At 52.7% G+C, this 14741-nt stretch overlaps 5 protein-coding genes across 5 annotated transcripts; 2 read left to right on the plus strand and 3 right to left on the minus strand.

Annotated features, from left to right (window-relative positions):
- Positions 1-1562: 1562 nt before the first annotated feature.
- Positions 1563-2955, plus strand: EV422DRAFT_162538 (BRCT domain-containing protein). Its single transcript, XM_053065002.1, has 3 exons — positions 1563-1934; positions 2026-2112; positions 2181-2955. The coding sequence occupies exons 1-3, from the start codon at positions 1908-1910 to the stop codon at positions 2868-2870; spliced, it is 804 nt and encodes a 267-aa protein (XP_052923659.1). The 5' UTR covers positions 1563-1907; the 3' UTR covers positions 2871-2955.
- Positions 2866-6227, minus strand: EV422DRAFT_536597 (uncharacterized protein). Its single transcript, XM_053070841.1, has 3 exons — positions 4839-6227; positions 3296-4775; positions 2866-3226 (listed from the first exon to the last, which is right to left on the minus strand). The coding sequence occupies exons 1-3, from the start codon at positions 5777-5779 to the stop codon at positions 3104-3106; spliced, it is 2544 nt and encodes an 847-aa protein (XP_052923660.1). The 5' UTR covers positions 5780-6227; the 3' UTR covers positions 2866-3103.
- Positions 6228-6232: 5 nt separating this feature from the next.
- On the minus strand, positions 6233-8124 carry EV422DRAFT_536600 (Tat binding protein 1-interacting protein). The gene is made up of 9 exons (XM_053070842.1): positions 7782-8124; positions 7679-7718; positions 7522-7613; positions 7424-7447; positions 7233-7354; positions 7137-7155; positions 7002-7072; positions 6740-6934; positions 6233-6664 (listed from the first exon to the last, which is right to left on the minus strand). Exons 1-9 carry the CDS (start codon positions 7831-7833, stop codon positions 6596-6598), a joined length of 684 nt encoding a protein of 227 aa, XP_052923661.1. The 5' UTR covers positions 7834-8124; the 3' UTR covers positions 6233-6595.
- A 325-nt stretch (positions 8125-8449) lies between these two features.
- On the plus strand, positions 8450-11064 carry EV422DRAFT_601471 (uncharacterized protein; the record flags this gene model as incomplete). Its single annotated transcript, XM_053073700.1, has 11 exons — positions 8450-8608; positions 8681-8929; positions 8993-9094; positions 9159-9323; positions 9385-9581; positions 9639-9819; positions 9882-9996; positions 10073-10192; positions 10257-10357; positions 10432-10576; positions 10646-11064. 11 exons carry the CDS (start codon positions 8450-8452, stop codon positions 10699-10701), a joined length of 1590 nt encoding a protein of 529 aa, XP_052923662.1. The 3' UTR covers positions 10702-11064.
- On the minus strand, positions 10644-14734 carry EV422DRAFT_536611 (uncharacterized protein). The gene is made up of 14 exons (XM_053070843.1): positions 13813-14734; positions 13632-13745; positions 13510-13564; positions 13388-13450; positions 13276-13322; positions 12976-13220; positions 12410-12909; positions 12257-12351; positions 12081-12194; positions 11622-12003; positions 11513-11557; positions 11137-11433; positions 10907-11064; positions 10644-10825 (listed from the first exon to the last, which is right to left on the minus strand). Exons 1-13 carry the CDS (start codon positions 14586-14588, stop codon positions 10972-10974), a joined length of 2826 nt encoding a protein of 941 aa, XP_052923663.1. The 5' UTR covers positions 14589-14734; the 3' UTR covers positions 10644-10825; positions 10907-10971.
- Positions 14735-14741: the final 7 nt, after the last annotated feature.

Genomic DNA, 14741 nt, shown 5'->3' on the forward strand with positions numbered 1-14741 from the left:
AGAGGAATGGGATATGCATCAAATACAGACAGACGAAAGTTGTAAGGGCTACGGGTGTGAGGATGTGAGATTGAGCGCTTTCATTAGCGACCTGTTGTGGTAGCATGGCTTCTGGTCTGGGCATCATCGTGTCAGGCGGGCGAAAACGAAGTCTGTCCAGAAGAGATGGTGTTGGAGCGATTGTGCGTGATCGCCATGCAGTCGGTTTGTCCGAGAGTGCTTCGATTAGTGCCATCTTTTCGCATCGATCTACTTTGATAATACGTAGCTTGGTCCCTCCTCAAGCCGGCGTCGGAGAGTGCGCCGGGCAGGATGCTGGGCAGGAATGCATGTTCTTTGGAGGCCGCTACGATCATCAGGAACACCAGGTCCTGTGGCTTTCTGCCGCAAAACTACCTAAAGGGCGAGGGCATTCGCTCCTGCTATATTATATACTCTCTCGGCCGGACGGTTACGCCGTCGCAGGCCCTATCCAATATGATCCAATATCACCCTATTTGACGAAAGCCTGAAAGATTTGCTTCCCATTCCCCCAATCCTGCAAACCAATAATGTGTACCATTATTTCAATCTCAGGTATCCTTTTCTCTGGAGGGCCCTTTTCCGGGAACAACGATGCCACGGGGGACCGCTGATGTTCAAAAGAAGTTCCATGGACGGAACGCAGAAAGCAGCAGTAGGAGAGGTGGCAGGACTTCTTGCCGTACAGTATGTCACATTCGAGGAAGGTCTTCTGTCATAGAAGGTGTCTAGAGTGTCTCCTCTTGTGCGGTTTGACCGTCTATGCGCAATCACTCTCATAGTCCGCACCTCCTGCCCATCCTTCTCGTCGATATCCGCCCCAGCACTACCCGGCTTGCAAGCTACGCAGCGTCAAGCGGGCCTCCGAGCGTTGAGCCACACGCGAGCATAAAATCCTACTGCCGTTTCATAGGAGGATGCTCTTGCTGGCGATGAAAAGATGGGTCTCCGAGTACAGCAGCCTGCAGTTCGAGTCGGTGGGTGAGGTTGAGCGAGGATATCGATGACCCAACCTACATCCTGGACTTCCTTGGTGAACAGTGCACAACATGGCCCTCCTTGCCCTTCCCGTACCCTCCCACCCGTCCCGTCCTCGGCTCTATGCACTCCCAATCCGGAACCTCTCTTCATTCGCGACGTGAACTCGCGCAGGTCGAAGTGCTCACTCCTATATCAGTCGAGTGCCCACCCGTAGGTCAGAGTGCCCACTCTTTCGAACTTTGTGACTCCTCGCAATGCAGATAGGGAGGGATATAGCTCGATGCGCCGGACAGACGTACACTGAGACTCGGTATGTCGTGTCGGGAACTGGATGAGCCGACTGCCCCGACATAACATATCAAGCAACCACCAGTTCCCAGCCCGTAACCCGGGCGCCTAGCTTTCATAGCGAGAGGCTCTCCGCCTCCCTGAAGCCGACCCTGCGCGACCCTGACCTCCGTCGCCGCACCCGTTTCGCTTCAACAATCTGCGGTGTCGTGTCCGAAGGAACGACGGCCGTTTCGGGTCGGGTTGCGAGTTTTTCAAAGTTGTCGCTGGCCAGACTACAAGCGTCTCCAAGGGAGGCATCGAATTGGCGTGTTGGCAATGACCTTCTGTAGGATAGAGAACTGACATCTGATAATGGAAATCGCTTCGGTTTTCTGGGCAAGCATGGGCCTTCGTCTGGGCTCTGTGGGCGGCTGCTCAGGGAAGTTAGGGAACGCGTCGTCGGCCTCCGTCGGCTCAGCGGCGAGAGCTGAGAGCGGCGGCCTGCCAAGTTGTCAATTGGCCCAATTGAACCACGCAAGTTGCAACAGTTTCCACGTCAACAGTACTGTACTTACCTATACAGACGTATGTAGGCAGCACCATTCAGAAACAGCCAGATTCACGCAAGCAATAACATGCTGCAGGAGGTGACGTCCGTGCAGGTTAGTAGTTAAAATGGAGGCGGCGCGGTCTCAAGATGGCATTTTTACAAAACTTCCAGAAATTGATACCCCTCTCCCGTCTGTTTCGTAGTTCACAGTCGGGAAGGTCGACGCTGGTGTAGCTATGTTGTTGTCACCGCACCACCACCTGCTAGAGTTCCCATCACAGATCCTACCGGTATGTCTCACTGCCAAGTGAATTTACCCACCGCAGATGGTCCAATACTAACGCGAAATCCCCTCTAGGACGGCATCAAAACCGGCTCAATCGTAAACTTCACCATCGAACGCAACTTCGACGAAGAACGCCGCCAACAAGAAGACTTCCTCTCCCTCCAGGAAGAAATCTACCTCTCCTTCTCCCAACCGCCCAAAGAACCCATCCTTTCCCTCAAATCCATCACTCAAACCTCCGCCATCATCCACTGGGAACCCTTGGTGCTCCACGCCGCCGATCTGCGTGGGATCGACGTGTACCGTAACGGTCAGCGGTTAAACATTACGGTTGCGCCCAACGCGACATCGGCGAAGTTGTCGGGGTTGGATGTGAATCACGAGTACGAGGTGTGGATTGATGTGCGGACGTCGGCCGGGGTATTGCAGAGCAACAAGATCCGGATCACAACCCATGCGATGGAGAATCTGACGGGGATCAATGTGTCGTTTGGGACGTTTACGAATCCGCATGATATCGAGCCGCTGATGGATTTGTTGGGGAGGATGGGCGCCAATTTTACCGATGAGCTGACGACGGATAACACCCATTTGGTGTCGACTGTGCCGAGGGGTCCGAAATACGAGAAGGCTGTCGAGTGGAACATCCCAATCGTATCGCCGGAGTTCTTGAAGGCGTGCCACGCACAAGGCAAGATACAGCCAGCGACGGCGTTCTACGTGAATAACCCAAATCCGCCGAAGACCAGTGTGGACAAATAATGAATGTCAGAAATGATATTAGTCTCCCTATTCTGTATATTAACAATCTGAAGAGCATATCTGCGTAATAAAGTCCCTCTTCAAGCCCGGGTCAGATAACCATTCATGTTGCCGCCTCAGAATATCCTCCCCCTACAGTACATGGCAAAAGTGGTTCCCCCCGAAATCATCATTGGTGTTCGTTCGGTCGTCCTGGACCCAAACGCTTCCGTTGCGCTGCCGTCAAGAAAGCCTCACTGGTGAGTTCCACCGCACAATAATCTCGCGTGTGCAATATAGGCACACATACCAGAGCTCTGTGGCGTAAGCCTCTCATGACCAACATGCCGAAACTGCATCAAGTGCTGCTTGAAATTCTGGCAAAAAGGTAGTCAGTACATGCCCTACACCTCGCTCATGGAACCGAATTCATTCTCTGCACCAACCTCATGCGATTCCGTCAATCGTTCCCCTATACCATGCGCGACCGGCCCCTTTCGGAACACACTTGTCGGAAACGATGGCCTTCGGTGCGTGGTGTTTTGTGAAAGCCGTGAGGTCAACGGTCCTGGGGTGAAGATGGCGGTCGTATTGACAGATTCGTGTAGAGCCACAGGTGTCGTAGCCTCGCGAGTTGTCGGTGACGATAGGGCGTCCGATACCTTTGATCCCGTGGCCTCATCAGGGAGCATGCTATCAGTTTGAACGGCCGGCGTATTCACGACGGGTGGAAGATCATCACTAGGCGCAGACTTTCTTCGCTTAGGCGGAGATCCCGTCGCCGCTAAATCTCCCCCTTTACTGCCCGGCAAATAGATCTTCTGCATCCCAGCCGCGACCTTTCTGAACGACGCCAGACGCTCGTCACAAGAGGAAGAAGAGTCCGAATCATGCGGCCGTTTCGAGGGAGACAAGGAAGCAGACGGCCTGGGCCGCGGTGAGTTTTGTTGGGGAGGATTTGGCGGGGTTTCATCCGATGGTCTGGGTAATGATGCCCTAGGAATGACGAGTTGATCAGGTGGAATGTTCTCCTTGTTGTGGCCATCGTCGGGATCTTTCTCACTGGCATTCGATGGCTTGCTTTGCATCCGTAATTCCAATGGAGACAAAGGGGTGCGATGTCTGTGATTGTCTCCACGCAAATCCGAAAGCGAGGTGAAAAAGCGAGAGACGCTCGCCGTCTTCTTCGGGGGGTGCGTGAATTTTGCAGGTGGTGGTCCACGCGAGGAGCAATTTAGTATTCGATGTGGTGCTTTCGCGTGCGGGGGATTGAAAAACCTGCCGGGTAGAGCTTGCATTGACGGACTAGCTACAGGTGGTCTGTAATGATTCTTCCCTGGTTGGGATCGCGGTCGCGGTGGTGAGAGCGTCCTGGCATGTGGAACAGGTGCGGAGGAAGATCCTCGATTCGTGCCAGGATGGAATTGCGGTCGTACCGGGCTCTTCGTCTGTGCGTGCCGAGGCGTTGAAGAAGAGCTTTCGTGATGCCTGCCAACCCGGGATTGCGATTGAGCTTCGGTGTGCGTGCGTTCTTGCAGAGCGGGTGGCGTGGAAATGGTCCAGACTGGCAGTGCTGTCGCTGGAGGTATGGGAATGGATTTTGGCACGGGGGTCTGGCTTCGTTGCGGGAACAAGAAAGAGTCGGATAATATTCCCGCCGGCGGCGTACTTTCGGCATCTGGGGAATCTTGTTCCGTGGTGTCCAACGATCCAATCGCTGCGATCTCCTCCGCTTCAACGATTGCTTCGACTGTGGCTTCGATGCCGGCTGAAGTGGTTATTTCGACGCTCGAAGAGCTTGCTTCGGTGGGCACGGATTGATGGTTTAGGAACAAGGAGATGTCCAGGGTATCATCGAACGGGCGCTTGGTTTCTGGGTCAATCAATCCATTCGCTACCCCTTTAGCCAGATGTGGAGGAACATGCCTAAAGGATGCGGATTCAGTACCGTGCAAACCGCAGGAGAATGGTGACTGCCGCGTAACTTACGGTCCCAAGAACGTCATAGCTTCTGAGCAGTCTCTCAGATCGGACGGTAATGGCTTCAAATGCACCAACTCCTCGGTTTTTGGATCATACACACGTTGATGCATGAATGTGAGTTCTGCCATGCGGAAGAGCTCTTCGTAACCGTCGGGCCGCTTTGGCGCATTGGCAGCCCTGCCCCACTTCCACAGTTTCATCACTTCTTCGGCGCTCTTGTGTCGTAACAGAGTGTAAGCAGTCTTCAACCCGATCCCTTTTGGCGATTCCAGGTAATCGCAACCTGCCATGATGCACATTTGACGGAACCGGCGATGGGACCAGCTCTCCATTCCAGGCACGTTCCCAAAGTCGATCAGCTTGAGTTCTACCCCGTTTCCATCCTTGTCCAGTTTGTAGATGACCCTCTCGCAGCCAAACACCAGCAAATCCGAATCTTCTGTGATTGCCGCACTGGCAAATCCCTTGTCCAACAGATATGCGATCTGCGCGTCGGCTTCGTAAGGAGCTACTATGCATTCGATGTTCTCTTTGCGCAACAGTTTGATAAGCTCAGCGGCCATTCTCGGGGTGACATCAACACAGCTTTGAAACTGCTCGTATGCTTTCGTCTTTTGCCCGTTCCGAAGGTACTGCTGTGCGCGTCGTTTTCCCTCCTCCCTTCGCTTGTGTCTCTCTCGCTCAGTTCCAGCCTTCATCGGAAGGCAATCGCCGTCAAACACCATCAGAGGCTTGACGCCGTTGCTGATCAGCATCGATACCATCTTCATACAGTAGCTCAGGTATTTGGCTGTCGGCGTTCCCAGTCCAAGCTCCACCGCACAGGAGAAGGCCCCTCGATGAAGCCACACATACGAGTCGACAGCGACGGTTTGACCTTTGAACTTGCTTATATGTACATGTCTCTGAATATCCTTCAAAAAGGGGAAGAGACCGGGTATGCCCATTTCTCGGAATAGTAATATCAGTCGAAGGTGGAAATGGCTCGAATTGTTCGGCGTTCGTGGGAGTCAAGGCTCAGAGTGTAAACTGGCTCCAAGGTTGTCAGGGTTTCGTACAGCTCAGTGCCTTAGCGCGCGTCCCGGCTGTTTTCCAGCGCACTCCTCGCGGCGAAAAAACGTAATTCTCTCACACCCGCATGCAAATAGAAAGCATCGTCCTTCTCAGTTAGTTGAGTTCGTGATTGGCGGTGTCCGGGGAGTCGGACGCGGTGTGATATCGGCGGTGAGTGGTGCCCCTTCGGCCTTCGTAATCTTGAGATCGTACCTCAGTGGTGTCGGTGCTGTCGTGGCGTGAAAAGAAGGGTCTGTGGAAAAAAGAGCATGGGTTTCCGGGCTGTGGCGGGGGATCCTCGCTCGGGGCGGGGAAGAAGGGGAGACGCGCCATCAAGGTACGGGTTTCGGACATTTCGGACACAATTCATGCGATTTCGCGTCGGAGACAAATCACGGCGGCGTTGACAACTTGACAACGATACATCCAAACGACCATCGTTCTCCTCCAGAGTACAGATATATACACTAGGGGTTGAGCACTGAGGTGGAAGCTACACGCGGAACATATGCTCACTGTTTCTACATGGCGTCGGCCCAATAGCCACAATCGTGCGAAGACACGAGAAGCTCTGGGCACCAAATCGAGAGGCAATGGAAGTTTCGTTGGCGGGGTATATGTCCCATAATAGGTCGAACGGATACGGGAATACGCCGCCGTATGGTGTCCCACTTGTGTAGCAGCTGGCGAGTGCGGTGCGATTAACGCAATCACATTTTCAGTGGGTCATCGTTGATGTTGAGCCCTACCATCTCATCGGTTTCAATGCCCACCGTCTCCTATAGTCAAAGGAAGTACCGGCAGGTCAGCTAGGAAGAAAACGACTTTCAAACGTCCCGAGCGCTCTAACTTACTCTGAACTCTGCCAGGTTCCCCTGGATGCTCTCGGTCACCGTTCCCCACATCTCGTTAAACATCCTCTTTCGAATCCGCCAGTGTTTACGCATGGTGTCCAAGTCGCGATCGAGCTTTGCCCGATCCTCGACGCTCATATTACTGACGGCCGCGCCAGAACGTAAAGTTGATAACCGCGATTCATATGATTCATTCTGGGAAAGGTGCTGAGTGTCACTACCCTCTTTCCGTGAGGACGCCAAACAGGGATAGATTACATACCTCAGCTTCTACTGCCTTCAGCTTTGCTTCTATCTGATCAGTCGTCAAAGAGCTTGAGATGGTACTCAGCTCTGTAGAAGTCCAAGTCAAATCATGTGCGGCAACAGTAATACGAAGCCTTTCCCACTGCCTCACCTGCTTGTGCTTGTTTGATCTAGAATGCATTGGAGGAAGCCCTTGTCAGAAGGGATTGCTGCGTCAACGGAGGTCGCGTCCAGTCGAGGTACACACCTCATCTCGTGCAATAAATACACGCTCCTTCAGCTCTGCGATCTTCACATCCATGGAATCCAGCTCTTCTTTCGATGGCACCTCGAATTCATCCTGCTTCGCCACGTACACCCATTGCTTTCCTGTAAGGAACGTCAGCTTCCACTCTCACCAATGACTGCGCTTGAATTCAAAAGGGCCGTCTAAAGTACCAAAAAGTTTCCCGTGTATTTGTTCTGCGAAGATGGGCTGTTTGAGTTAAGGTTCCTAGGTTCTGACGCGTGGGAACCGCCGGCGTGGGTTGACTTACGCTCTTCTACCATCGTCGTCAGTGCTTTTACAACGTTTGTTTTCCCAACTGCCCCACTGAGGTTGTTGAATACATCTACTGCGCTATATGGTCTGGATGGCGTCCTTCGTCAACATTCGAAAACTGCATATTTCTACGTTACTTTGCAAGCACCTACCTATTCTGCTTCCGAAGGTATTTCATTACAATGTCCGAGGCTGTTATAGCTCGAATCCATTAGCAAGCTAGAAAGCGAAGAATGTCCGAGATACACAACCCACCTTCGTCGCCCTTGACCGGTGCGGCCTTCTTCTCTTCCTTCTTCTTCGCCATTGTTGGTCGCGATGAACACAGGCTTGAACTTCCCCGAAGATGATGTATTCCGGGCTATCTGAGCGCAAGAATTCTCAGCGGTCTCGCTCGAACAAGAGTGGTGGATTTTTTTTTAGGAAAACGAGAGCAGTATCTTCCGCCGTTACACACTTGAAGCAACTAACGGGCCGCTGGGCTTCGAGAAGAGCTGGGAAGACAAAGATGATAATACTGTACTGTACGCACAAAAAGTTGAGGAAAAGCAAGGACGCGCTGCTGTCACAGGAATCATCTCAGAGCTCTCAGAGCTGATCTCAGAGGAAAAGCCACCACTCGGAAACTCACAAAGGCCATGACAATGGAACTCCTAAACATGCAACAATAGTCACTGTAAACTGCGAGAGCCAACATATAGCGGCTGCCCATGAAGTCGAGTATTTGCCGGCTGCGCTCTCCGTCGAAAAGTACTTCGCTAACATTAGCGACGAAATTGCGGCAAGCTTCGCAAATATCCGTCGGACGCAGAGGAGGACTATTGTCGAAAGGGCAACCAATAGACATTGGAAGAGGGCCTACTGTCCCAAGCATAAAGGTGTTTGGAAGACCTTTGGCTTCGGCTCCATCCAGTAACGGAATGATGGCGACCTTAGCAAACAGGACCCACAAAATAGACTTGACCGCAGAGGAGGAGCAGTTGTTCGATGTCCTGAGAGCATGTGCAGAGTCATTACACCAACGGAACCCTGGAGCTGCACCGGTAGAGCTGCGGGTAGCTGGAGGATGGGTTCGGGACAAGGTGGGTGCCATTTGAACCAAGGACGGCGGAATATGGGAGCTGATCTATTGACCGACTTCGGGCATATCATAGCTTCTAGGAAAGGAGAGCGATGACATAGACATCGCGATAGATACGATGAAAGGAGAACCATTCGCACACGCCGTCAACCACTATATGCAGGAGCAGGGGCTCCAGATGGGCCACATTGCTGCCATCATGTCCAATCCCGATAAGTCGAAACATTTGGAGACGGCAAATGCCCGGGTCTTCAACTACTTGGTGGATTTTGTGCATCTGAGGACCGAGACCTACAATGAGGATAGCCGGAATCCGGAAGTGGTGAGACATCACTACGTGGCGCTGTACTGCTCGTCCCGCAGCCTCACCGACTCTCACCTTTAGGAATTCGGAACGCCATTAGAGGACGCCCTGCGACGAGACATCACTATCAATGCGCTCTTTTACAATCTGCGTACGCGTGAGATTGAAGACTTCACGGGAAATGTGCGACTCCTGAAATCTTGTTCTTACGTGAGAGCTGAGACTCATGCCATACCTTGGCTCCTAGGGGTTAGACGACCTTGCGCATGGGTTCATCAGAACGCCCTTACCCGCCGCGCAAACCTTCATGGACGACCCGCTACGGATCTTGCGTGTGATACGATTCGCGACTCGATTTGGCTATACTATCGATGAAGACATCATTACCGCCGTTCGAGACGAGTATGTGAAGGTGAGAGGCCGTAGGCACCATCATGCCAATTGTGACTATCCTGATACCGCTCGTTGAGCAGGATGCCTTCAAGAGGAAGATCACCCGCGAACGTATAGGTGTCGAACTGCTGAAGATGATCAAAGGGCCAAATCCAGTCCGAGCATTGAAGATCATTGATGACATCGGCTATTATCCGCTCGTGTGGGAGACGCCAGCGGACATGTGTGTACCAATTCCTCCAGGCCTGGTGGTGCGGTACGCCGAAACCGTTGCGAGGTGGGAGTGTGCTCCAAATGGAGGTGCAGCAATGCGGAGGCTGATCGTATCCAATAGCATGATCGGCTCGCAATCATTGCAAGAGATGCTCCGCCCGTTCACGCGGATACAATGCGATGCGGACGACAAGAAGATTCTGTACCTCGCCTCCAGCGTCGTTCCATTTCGGGGTTATGTAGTATCCAACCCAAAGCGAGACAGTCCTCTTTCCAGAGAGGTCGGCTTGACGGCCATCAAGGTCCGTAGTGAGCGCATCTGGTTCAACGGATGGGTACTAACCTCTTTCCTTAACTCATTCAGCTCAGCTTGTTCGACGCAGAGGCCTCATCCAAGCTAGTAGACGTCGTTGACAGCGTTCGCAAGATGGTAGCGGACAACTCGCAAACGGCCGAAGGCATCGATCGCAGGACTTTAGGTAAGCCTTTCCTATCTCTCATCACGCGTGAGTGCAAGCGACGCTGATCATGTCTTGTACTTTCGAATGCGTGCAGGCATGTTCATTCGAGAACTAGGCACCAAACCGCTCTTTGCGAAATGGTACCTCACGATCCTTTTCGGCTGGGTATCCGAAATCGTAGAAAGTGCAAGTACAGCGGGACAATCTTTTGACGGTATGAAAGGTCAATTTCGCTCAATGTCCCAAGGATTCGTTTCTCATCTCCGTGCGTGCCGCAGACCCGGCGTTCCGAGACATCTCCAAAAAGTATATCAAGTTCATGCATGACATCCGACGGCTTGGCTTAGAGGACGTGCAGGACTTCCGGGCGCATCTCAATGTGAGTTCCACTTCCCTACTCCAAGGACTATCCGGTCATGCGCGTCAGGAAATTAAAACATAAGCATAAAACAGGGAAAAGAAATAACAGCAATGCTCGGCATGAAGAAGCCCGGACCCGCGATAGGCGAGTACATCAGCAAGCTTGTAGAATGGCAACTAGGCCATCCAGAAGCCTCTAAAGAGGAGTGCACTCAGTGGGTAGCGGCGTATGCTCAAGGTACAGTTTGCCTAAGTTTGTTGTGGTGTATTTCATCTGCCAGGTGCTCATTCTTTCACTTACGTGCAGAGCATCCTCCACACTCCATACAACCTCCGCCAACGAAGAAACTGAAGAGTGGATGACCTTTGATCGACTGCAACCCTCATTCATGTGCATAGCGGCGTTTTCCATTATGGGCGTTTGGGCGTATAAGGCCCTCCCCTCACTGCCACATATCTTATCATTGTATATCACGTAATCGTTCGACTTGGGGAGGCATGCCGAAAGAATAGAAAAAATGTAGCTCAGATGCATGTCAACGGCATTTCAACACGAGCATGTATGTACATCGCATCCTCGGACAGAGTTGGTCCCATATCGGCGCTCCACGAATCAAAAGCGCGATTGCTCTCTTAGCTGTGATATGGCGCTATGGAAGGATGAGGATGTCGGCTTGGCAGGTTCAGGTTCATCGCCACATCGAAGAGATTGAGGATGTTGGGTCGCTGCAAAGAGAAGCAACCTTCGTCAGAAACATTCCCAAAATGACAACGGCGGGGGGATACATCAATCCTCACCTTCACAGAACCCTGATGAACATTATACCGCCCACCCCACGGCGAACTAACACCTTGCTGCGACCACGTATCCCTATGCCGCGCCGTCACCGGCACATCGCCAGGCATGGGCATAAACTCCGCAGGCAACCGGGGCCCCGCACCACTACGACCGCCCTGGCCGTTGTCGCCCGAAAGAAGCCTGTATTGGGCCAATCGCTCTTCGTTGGCGGCCAGCTCGATTCCGTGGAATTTGTCGTGGATCTCGGTGCGTTTTTGGAGCTTGAGCTCGGTGTACCAGCGGAGGCGGTCCATAAACTGTTATGGAGAGCGGGATTAGAGACCGAGACATGGTGAGATTTCGCAAAGCCTGAGATGGTCCACGAATGTTACTCACCGACATCGTAAATGGAGCGCTGTGGAACACCGGTTTGTGCTTCGACTGCATATGATATGCAATGTCAATAACCTTCTAGCAAAACTCTGCCCAATAACACATTCCTTACCTTCGCCCGCTTCCCATGCCTCGAGAGCAATATGATCGGCGTCTTCGGCTTTTTCTTCGCCGTTTGCCTACTACTCTGCCGACTCGTCACCCCACTCCTACTCTTACTCCGACTACTCTTCGACGCCCCCCGCCGCCCGCCCGCGGGCGTAGACGCAAGACTCTCGGTGCCGGCGGTGTCGGACACTTTCGTGTCTTGCGTGGCCGGTCTCGTCACCTGCGCTTTGGCTGCGCTGGCTTCTTTTGCTTGGACTTGGTATTCGTGGGCGATTCGTTTGGTGCGTTCTTGGAGGGCGTGGAGGGCTTTCTCGTAGTCTTCGCATTTGTCGGCGTGGACGATTTGTTGTTGTTCTATGGCTGTTGTTAGTTTTTCGAGACGGCCTCTGGGTGAGTGAGAAGAGGGGAGCGTCAATGTGGATCAGGTAAGCATCGAGATAATGGCGATGGCTGATGCACTTACTCAAACTCGAACTGGAGCAGCTGCATTTGTTGCGCGTGAAGCATCGTCAATTCCATGACCTCCTGCAGCGAGAAGCTCTTTTTCTTCTCTCCTTCAAACTCCCCAGCATCTATCCTGTGAACGGGCAGATGTCTGAGTTTCTGTTGTATGACGATGTACGCTTCTTCTGCACGTACCCCTCTGCTTGTTCCATCGAAACCATTGGACGCTCTTCCATGAATCTATTGACGGTTTCCCGGATCTCGTCCTCGTCAAAGTCTTCCAGCATGTACTACAAATCCTACACATCAGTCTGCATTCCCTCCCAATGTTGTCCACATTCCACACACCTTAAGATCCATAGAATCGTCCACATCAGACATCTCGTCCTCGTCGTCAGACTCGGTCTCATCACCAGACCCTTCATCCATCTCTGCCGGATGAACACGTTCCGGAACAGGCCTGTCCGCGATCTCACGAAACGGTCTGAGCAGCTTCCAACCCTGTCGAAGATGATCCAGTGCGCCAACACTATTCGACCGCGTCAACAAGGTCCGTCTATGTGTCGTCTGTGCATCATCTTCCTCGAATTCCGCACGGCGCAGGTCGATCATTGACCAGGACGGTCGGATGTAAGCTTTCCGTCGTGTCTTTGCGGCCACCGAACCCATGTGGAGGGAGTAGTAACCCGGTTTGGCGTTGCGGATGAAGGGATGCCGGTGTAATGTGCCGAGGATTCGGAACGCATCAGGGTGGTGCTTTCGCAGGAGAGTTTGGAATTGGTGAACTAGCTCTTTGGCTTTCGCCTTCCAACTAGGGCGGTCTTCGATGATGTAGTCTCGGATCTCGCCTGAAACGTTTAATAGGGTCAACATTCAGTCCCGGTTATGGACAGAGTGGAGACTTGATCCAAAACCTTTCCAGTCATATATTTTCTCAGGCTCCCGCCGATCCGCATGGTCCCCAGCTCCTCTGAACTCCTTTCCTTTCGACCTCTCTCTAGTTCGAGCGGAGCTCTGCCGGGTGGAGCTGAACCCCGATCCACTTGACTCTTCCACTTCCTCCAGATTGTTCGTGCTGACCCTCACGGACTCGATAGGTTCCACTGCTTCGCTTTCTGATCGCTCGACAGGTGCTTCTTCCGGCTCGTCTTCCTCAAGACTAGGAATGTGATTAGAGATGGAACTGACGCGGCGGGCGGAGAAGCCAATCTTACATGGTGTCTGCATCCACAAATTGTCCCGAGCTTTCCAGGAAGTGATGCTGTATGCGGGTTCCTTAGAAAAATGACTGGAAACGGGAAGATTTCGAGACAACGTTGCACTTACGATGACTTTACGTGCCAGCCTTTCCCACAGCGCTACTCGCTTTTCGCTACGGATCGTGGCAACCTTTTGGTCGCGTGAGTTCAGCTTTAGGGAGCGATACCGATAGGACGCAAGGGACCTACCTGCAGCTGCATCTGCTCCATCTTCCTGATCGCCACATCGACCATATGGCACTGTCTACGAAAAATGTCTGCATTAGCTCCTCCGTGGTTGCCTCAAAATTATCATCATGCGTCTGCCGCACCTTTGATAATCCTTTTCGAGCTCTATTAGCGCTTCTCGCTTGTTAAGCCATGGCCGAGAGAACATCTTGACTTGCTTCACCAACTCGAAAACAGGCTCGTGAAGATCAGACTTGCTGACAACCATGGGTCAGCTGCTCGCGCATCAGCGGAAATGGGACCAGTCGATGCTTCCGACAGTACCTTCGAAACAGCCTCGCAAAGAGTAACGTCAACTGCAGCTTGATGTTTGACGGAACGGTCTGTCGTAGAAAGTCATCCTTCCACGTCGTCATCTCCTCCAATGACGTTTCGAATTCTCCCAGCACGTTCAGCAGCTCGTTACAGAGCTCGTCAAAGTCTGTCTGAGATTCTCGATCGTACGGATCAGGTATCACGTCCAAAACCTTTCCCGGATGATTTGCGGCTCGCCCATAGGATCCGATTTGAGATATCGAGGAGTTGACGGACAGTTGTGACGCTTGAATAAACGACTTGATGTCGTCCGACTCCTCGTCCGTCCATAAAGATGTGTTTTTCTTGTTTGGAGGCACGCCGCCCATGCCAGGACCTGCCTGTGGGACGCGGTACATCGACGGTGGTTGCACGTACACCGAGGTGCTTGATCTCATGTTGGCTTCCCTGCGATCATCATTCTGCTGGACGGCGCGAAGAGTAGTCATGGCCTCATATCTACCCATGTTTTTGCTCGAAGATGTGCGCCTGCTTCCCAACTCGTAAGCGGATGCATTGAAGTCTGGCAGCGGGTCAGTCAAGGACGGCTGCCTGAACACTCCCGAGGTAGCCCCTCCTGGTCTATTTGACGGGTCCGGCGGAAGGCCCATAGCCGACAAGCGGCGATGTTGAGACGACGCCATGACCGCTTGTAAGCTCATCCTTCGTCCTCCGGGTGCTCCAGGAACGAGAAGACCCGGCCTTTCGGTGGCTAGACCTCCTATCCGACGGTCGTCGCTTGCCATTTTTTCTGTCTGGTTGAATCCTGAGCGGGGGAAGCTCACCCGCGCTAGTATATCAGCTATTATTGTCAACGTCAAGTTTGGGTGGGCGTTGATGCAGTGTCGAAGACCCCAAAAAACATGGTATGGGGGCGTGCAGCGACGGAAACTTCCCGA

The sequence above is a fragment of the Fimicolochytrium jonesii genome (genome assembly GCF_025526975.1).
Source record: "Fimicolochytrium jonesii strain JEL569 chromosome Unknown EV422scaffold_20, whole genome shotgun sequence".
NCBI lineage: Eukaryota > Fungi > Chytridiomycota > Chytridiomycetes > Spizellomycetales > Powellomycetaceae > Fimicolochytrium > Fimicolochytrium jonesii.

Bases quoted from the DNA above. Each gene is read 5' to 3' on its own strand.
- EV422DRAFT_162538 (XM_053065002.1), top strand. From the start codon at position 1,908: ATGCTGCAGGAGGTGACGTCCGTGCAG. The intron at 1,935-2,025 runs GTTAGTAGTTAA...TCTGTTTCGTAG, and splicing joins AGGAGGTGACGTCCGTGCAG to TTCACAGTCGGGAAGGTCGA. The intron at 2,113-2,180 runs GTATGTCTCACT...AATCCCCTCTAG, and splicing joins TCCCATCACAGATCCTACCG to GACGGCATCAAAACCGGCTC.
- EV422DRAFT_536597 (XM_053070841.1), bottom strand. From the start codon at position 5,779: ATGGGCATACCCGGTCTCTTCCCCTTTTTGAAGGATATTCAGAGACAT. The intron at 4,776-4,838 runs GTAAGTTACGCG...CGCATCCTTTAG, and splicing joins GCTATGACGTTCTTGGGACC to GCATGTTCCTCCACATCTGG. The intron at 3,227-3,295 runs GTTGGTGCAGAG...CCTTTTTGCCAG, and splicing joins GATTGACGGAATCGCATGAG to AATTTCAAGCAGCACTTGAT.
- EV422DRAFT_536600 (XM_053070842.1), bottom strand. From the start codon at position 7,833: ATGGCGAAGAAGAAGGAAGAGAAGAAGGCCGCACCGGTCAAGGGCGAC. The intron at 7,719-7,781 runs GTGGGTTGTGTA...GAGCTATAACAG, and splicing joins ACCGGTCAAGGGCGACGAAG to CCTCGGACATTGTAATGAAA. The intron at 7,614-7,678 runs GTAGGTGCTTGC...GACGCCATCCAG, and splicing joins TACCTTCGGAAGCAGAATAG to ACCATATAGCGCAGTAGATG.
- EV422DRAFT_536611 (XM_053070843.1), bottom strand. From the start codon at position 14,588: ATGGCAAGCGACGACCGTCGGATAGGAGGTCTAGCCACCGAAAGGCCG. The intron at 12,195-12,256 runs GTACGTGCAGAA...GCCCGTTCACAG, and splicing joins TCGATGGAACAAGCAGAGGG to GATAGATGCTGGGGAGTTTG. The intron at 12,004-12,080 runs GTAAGTGCATCA...TCACTCACCCAG, and splicing joins CTGCTCCAGTTCGAGTTTGA to AGGCCGTCTCGAAAAACTAA.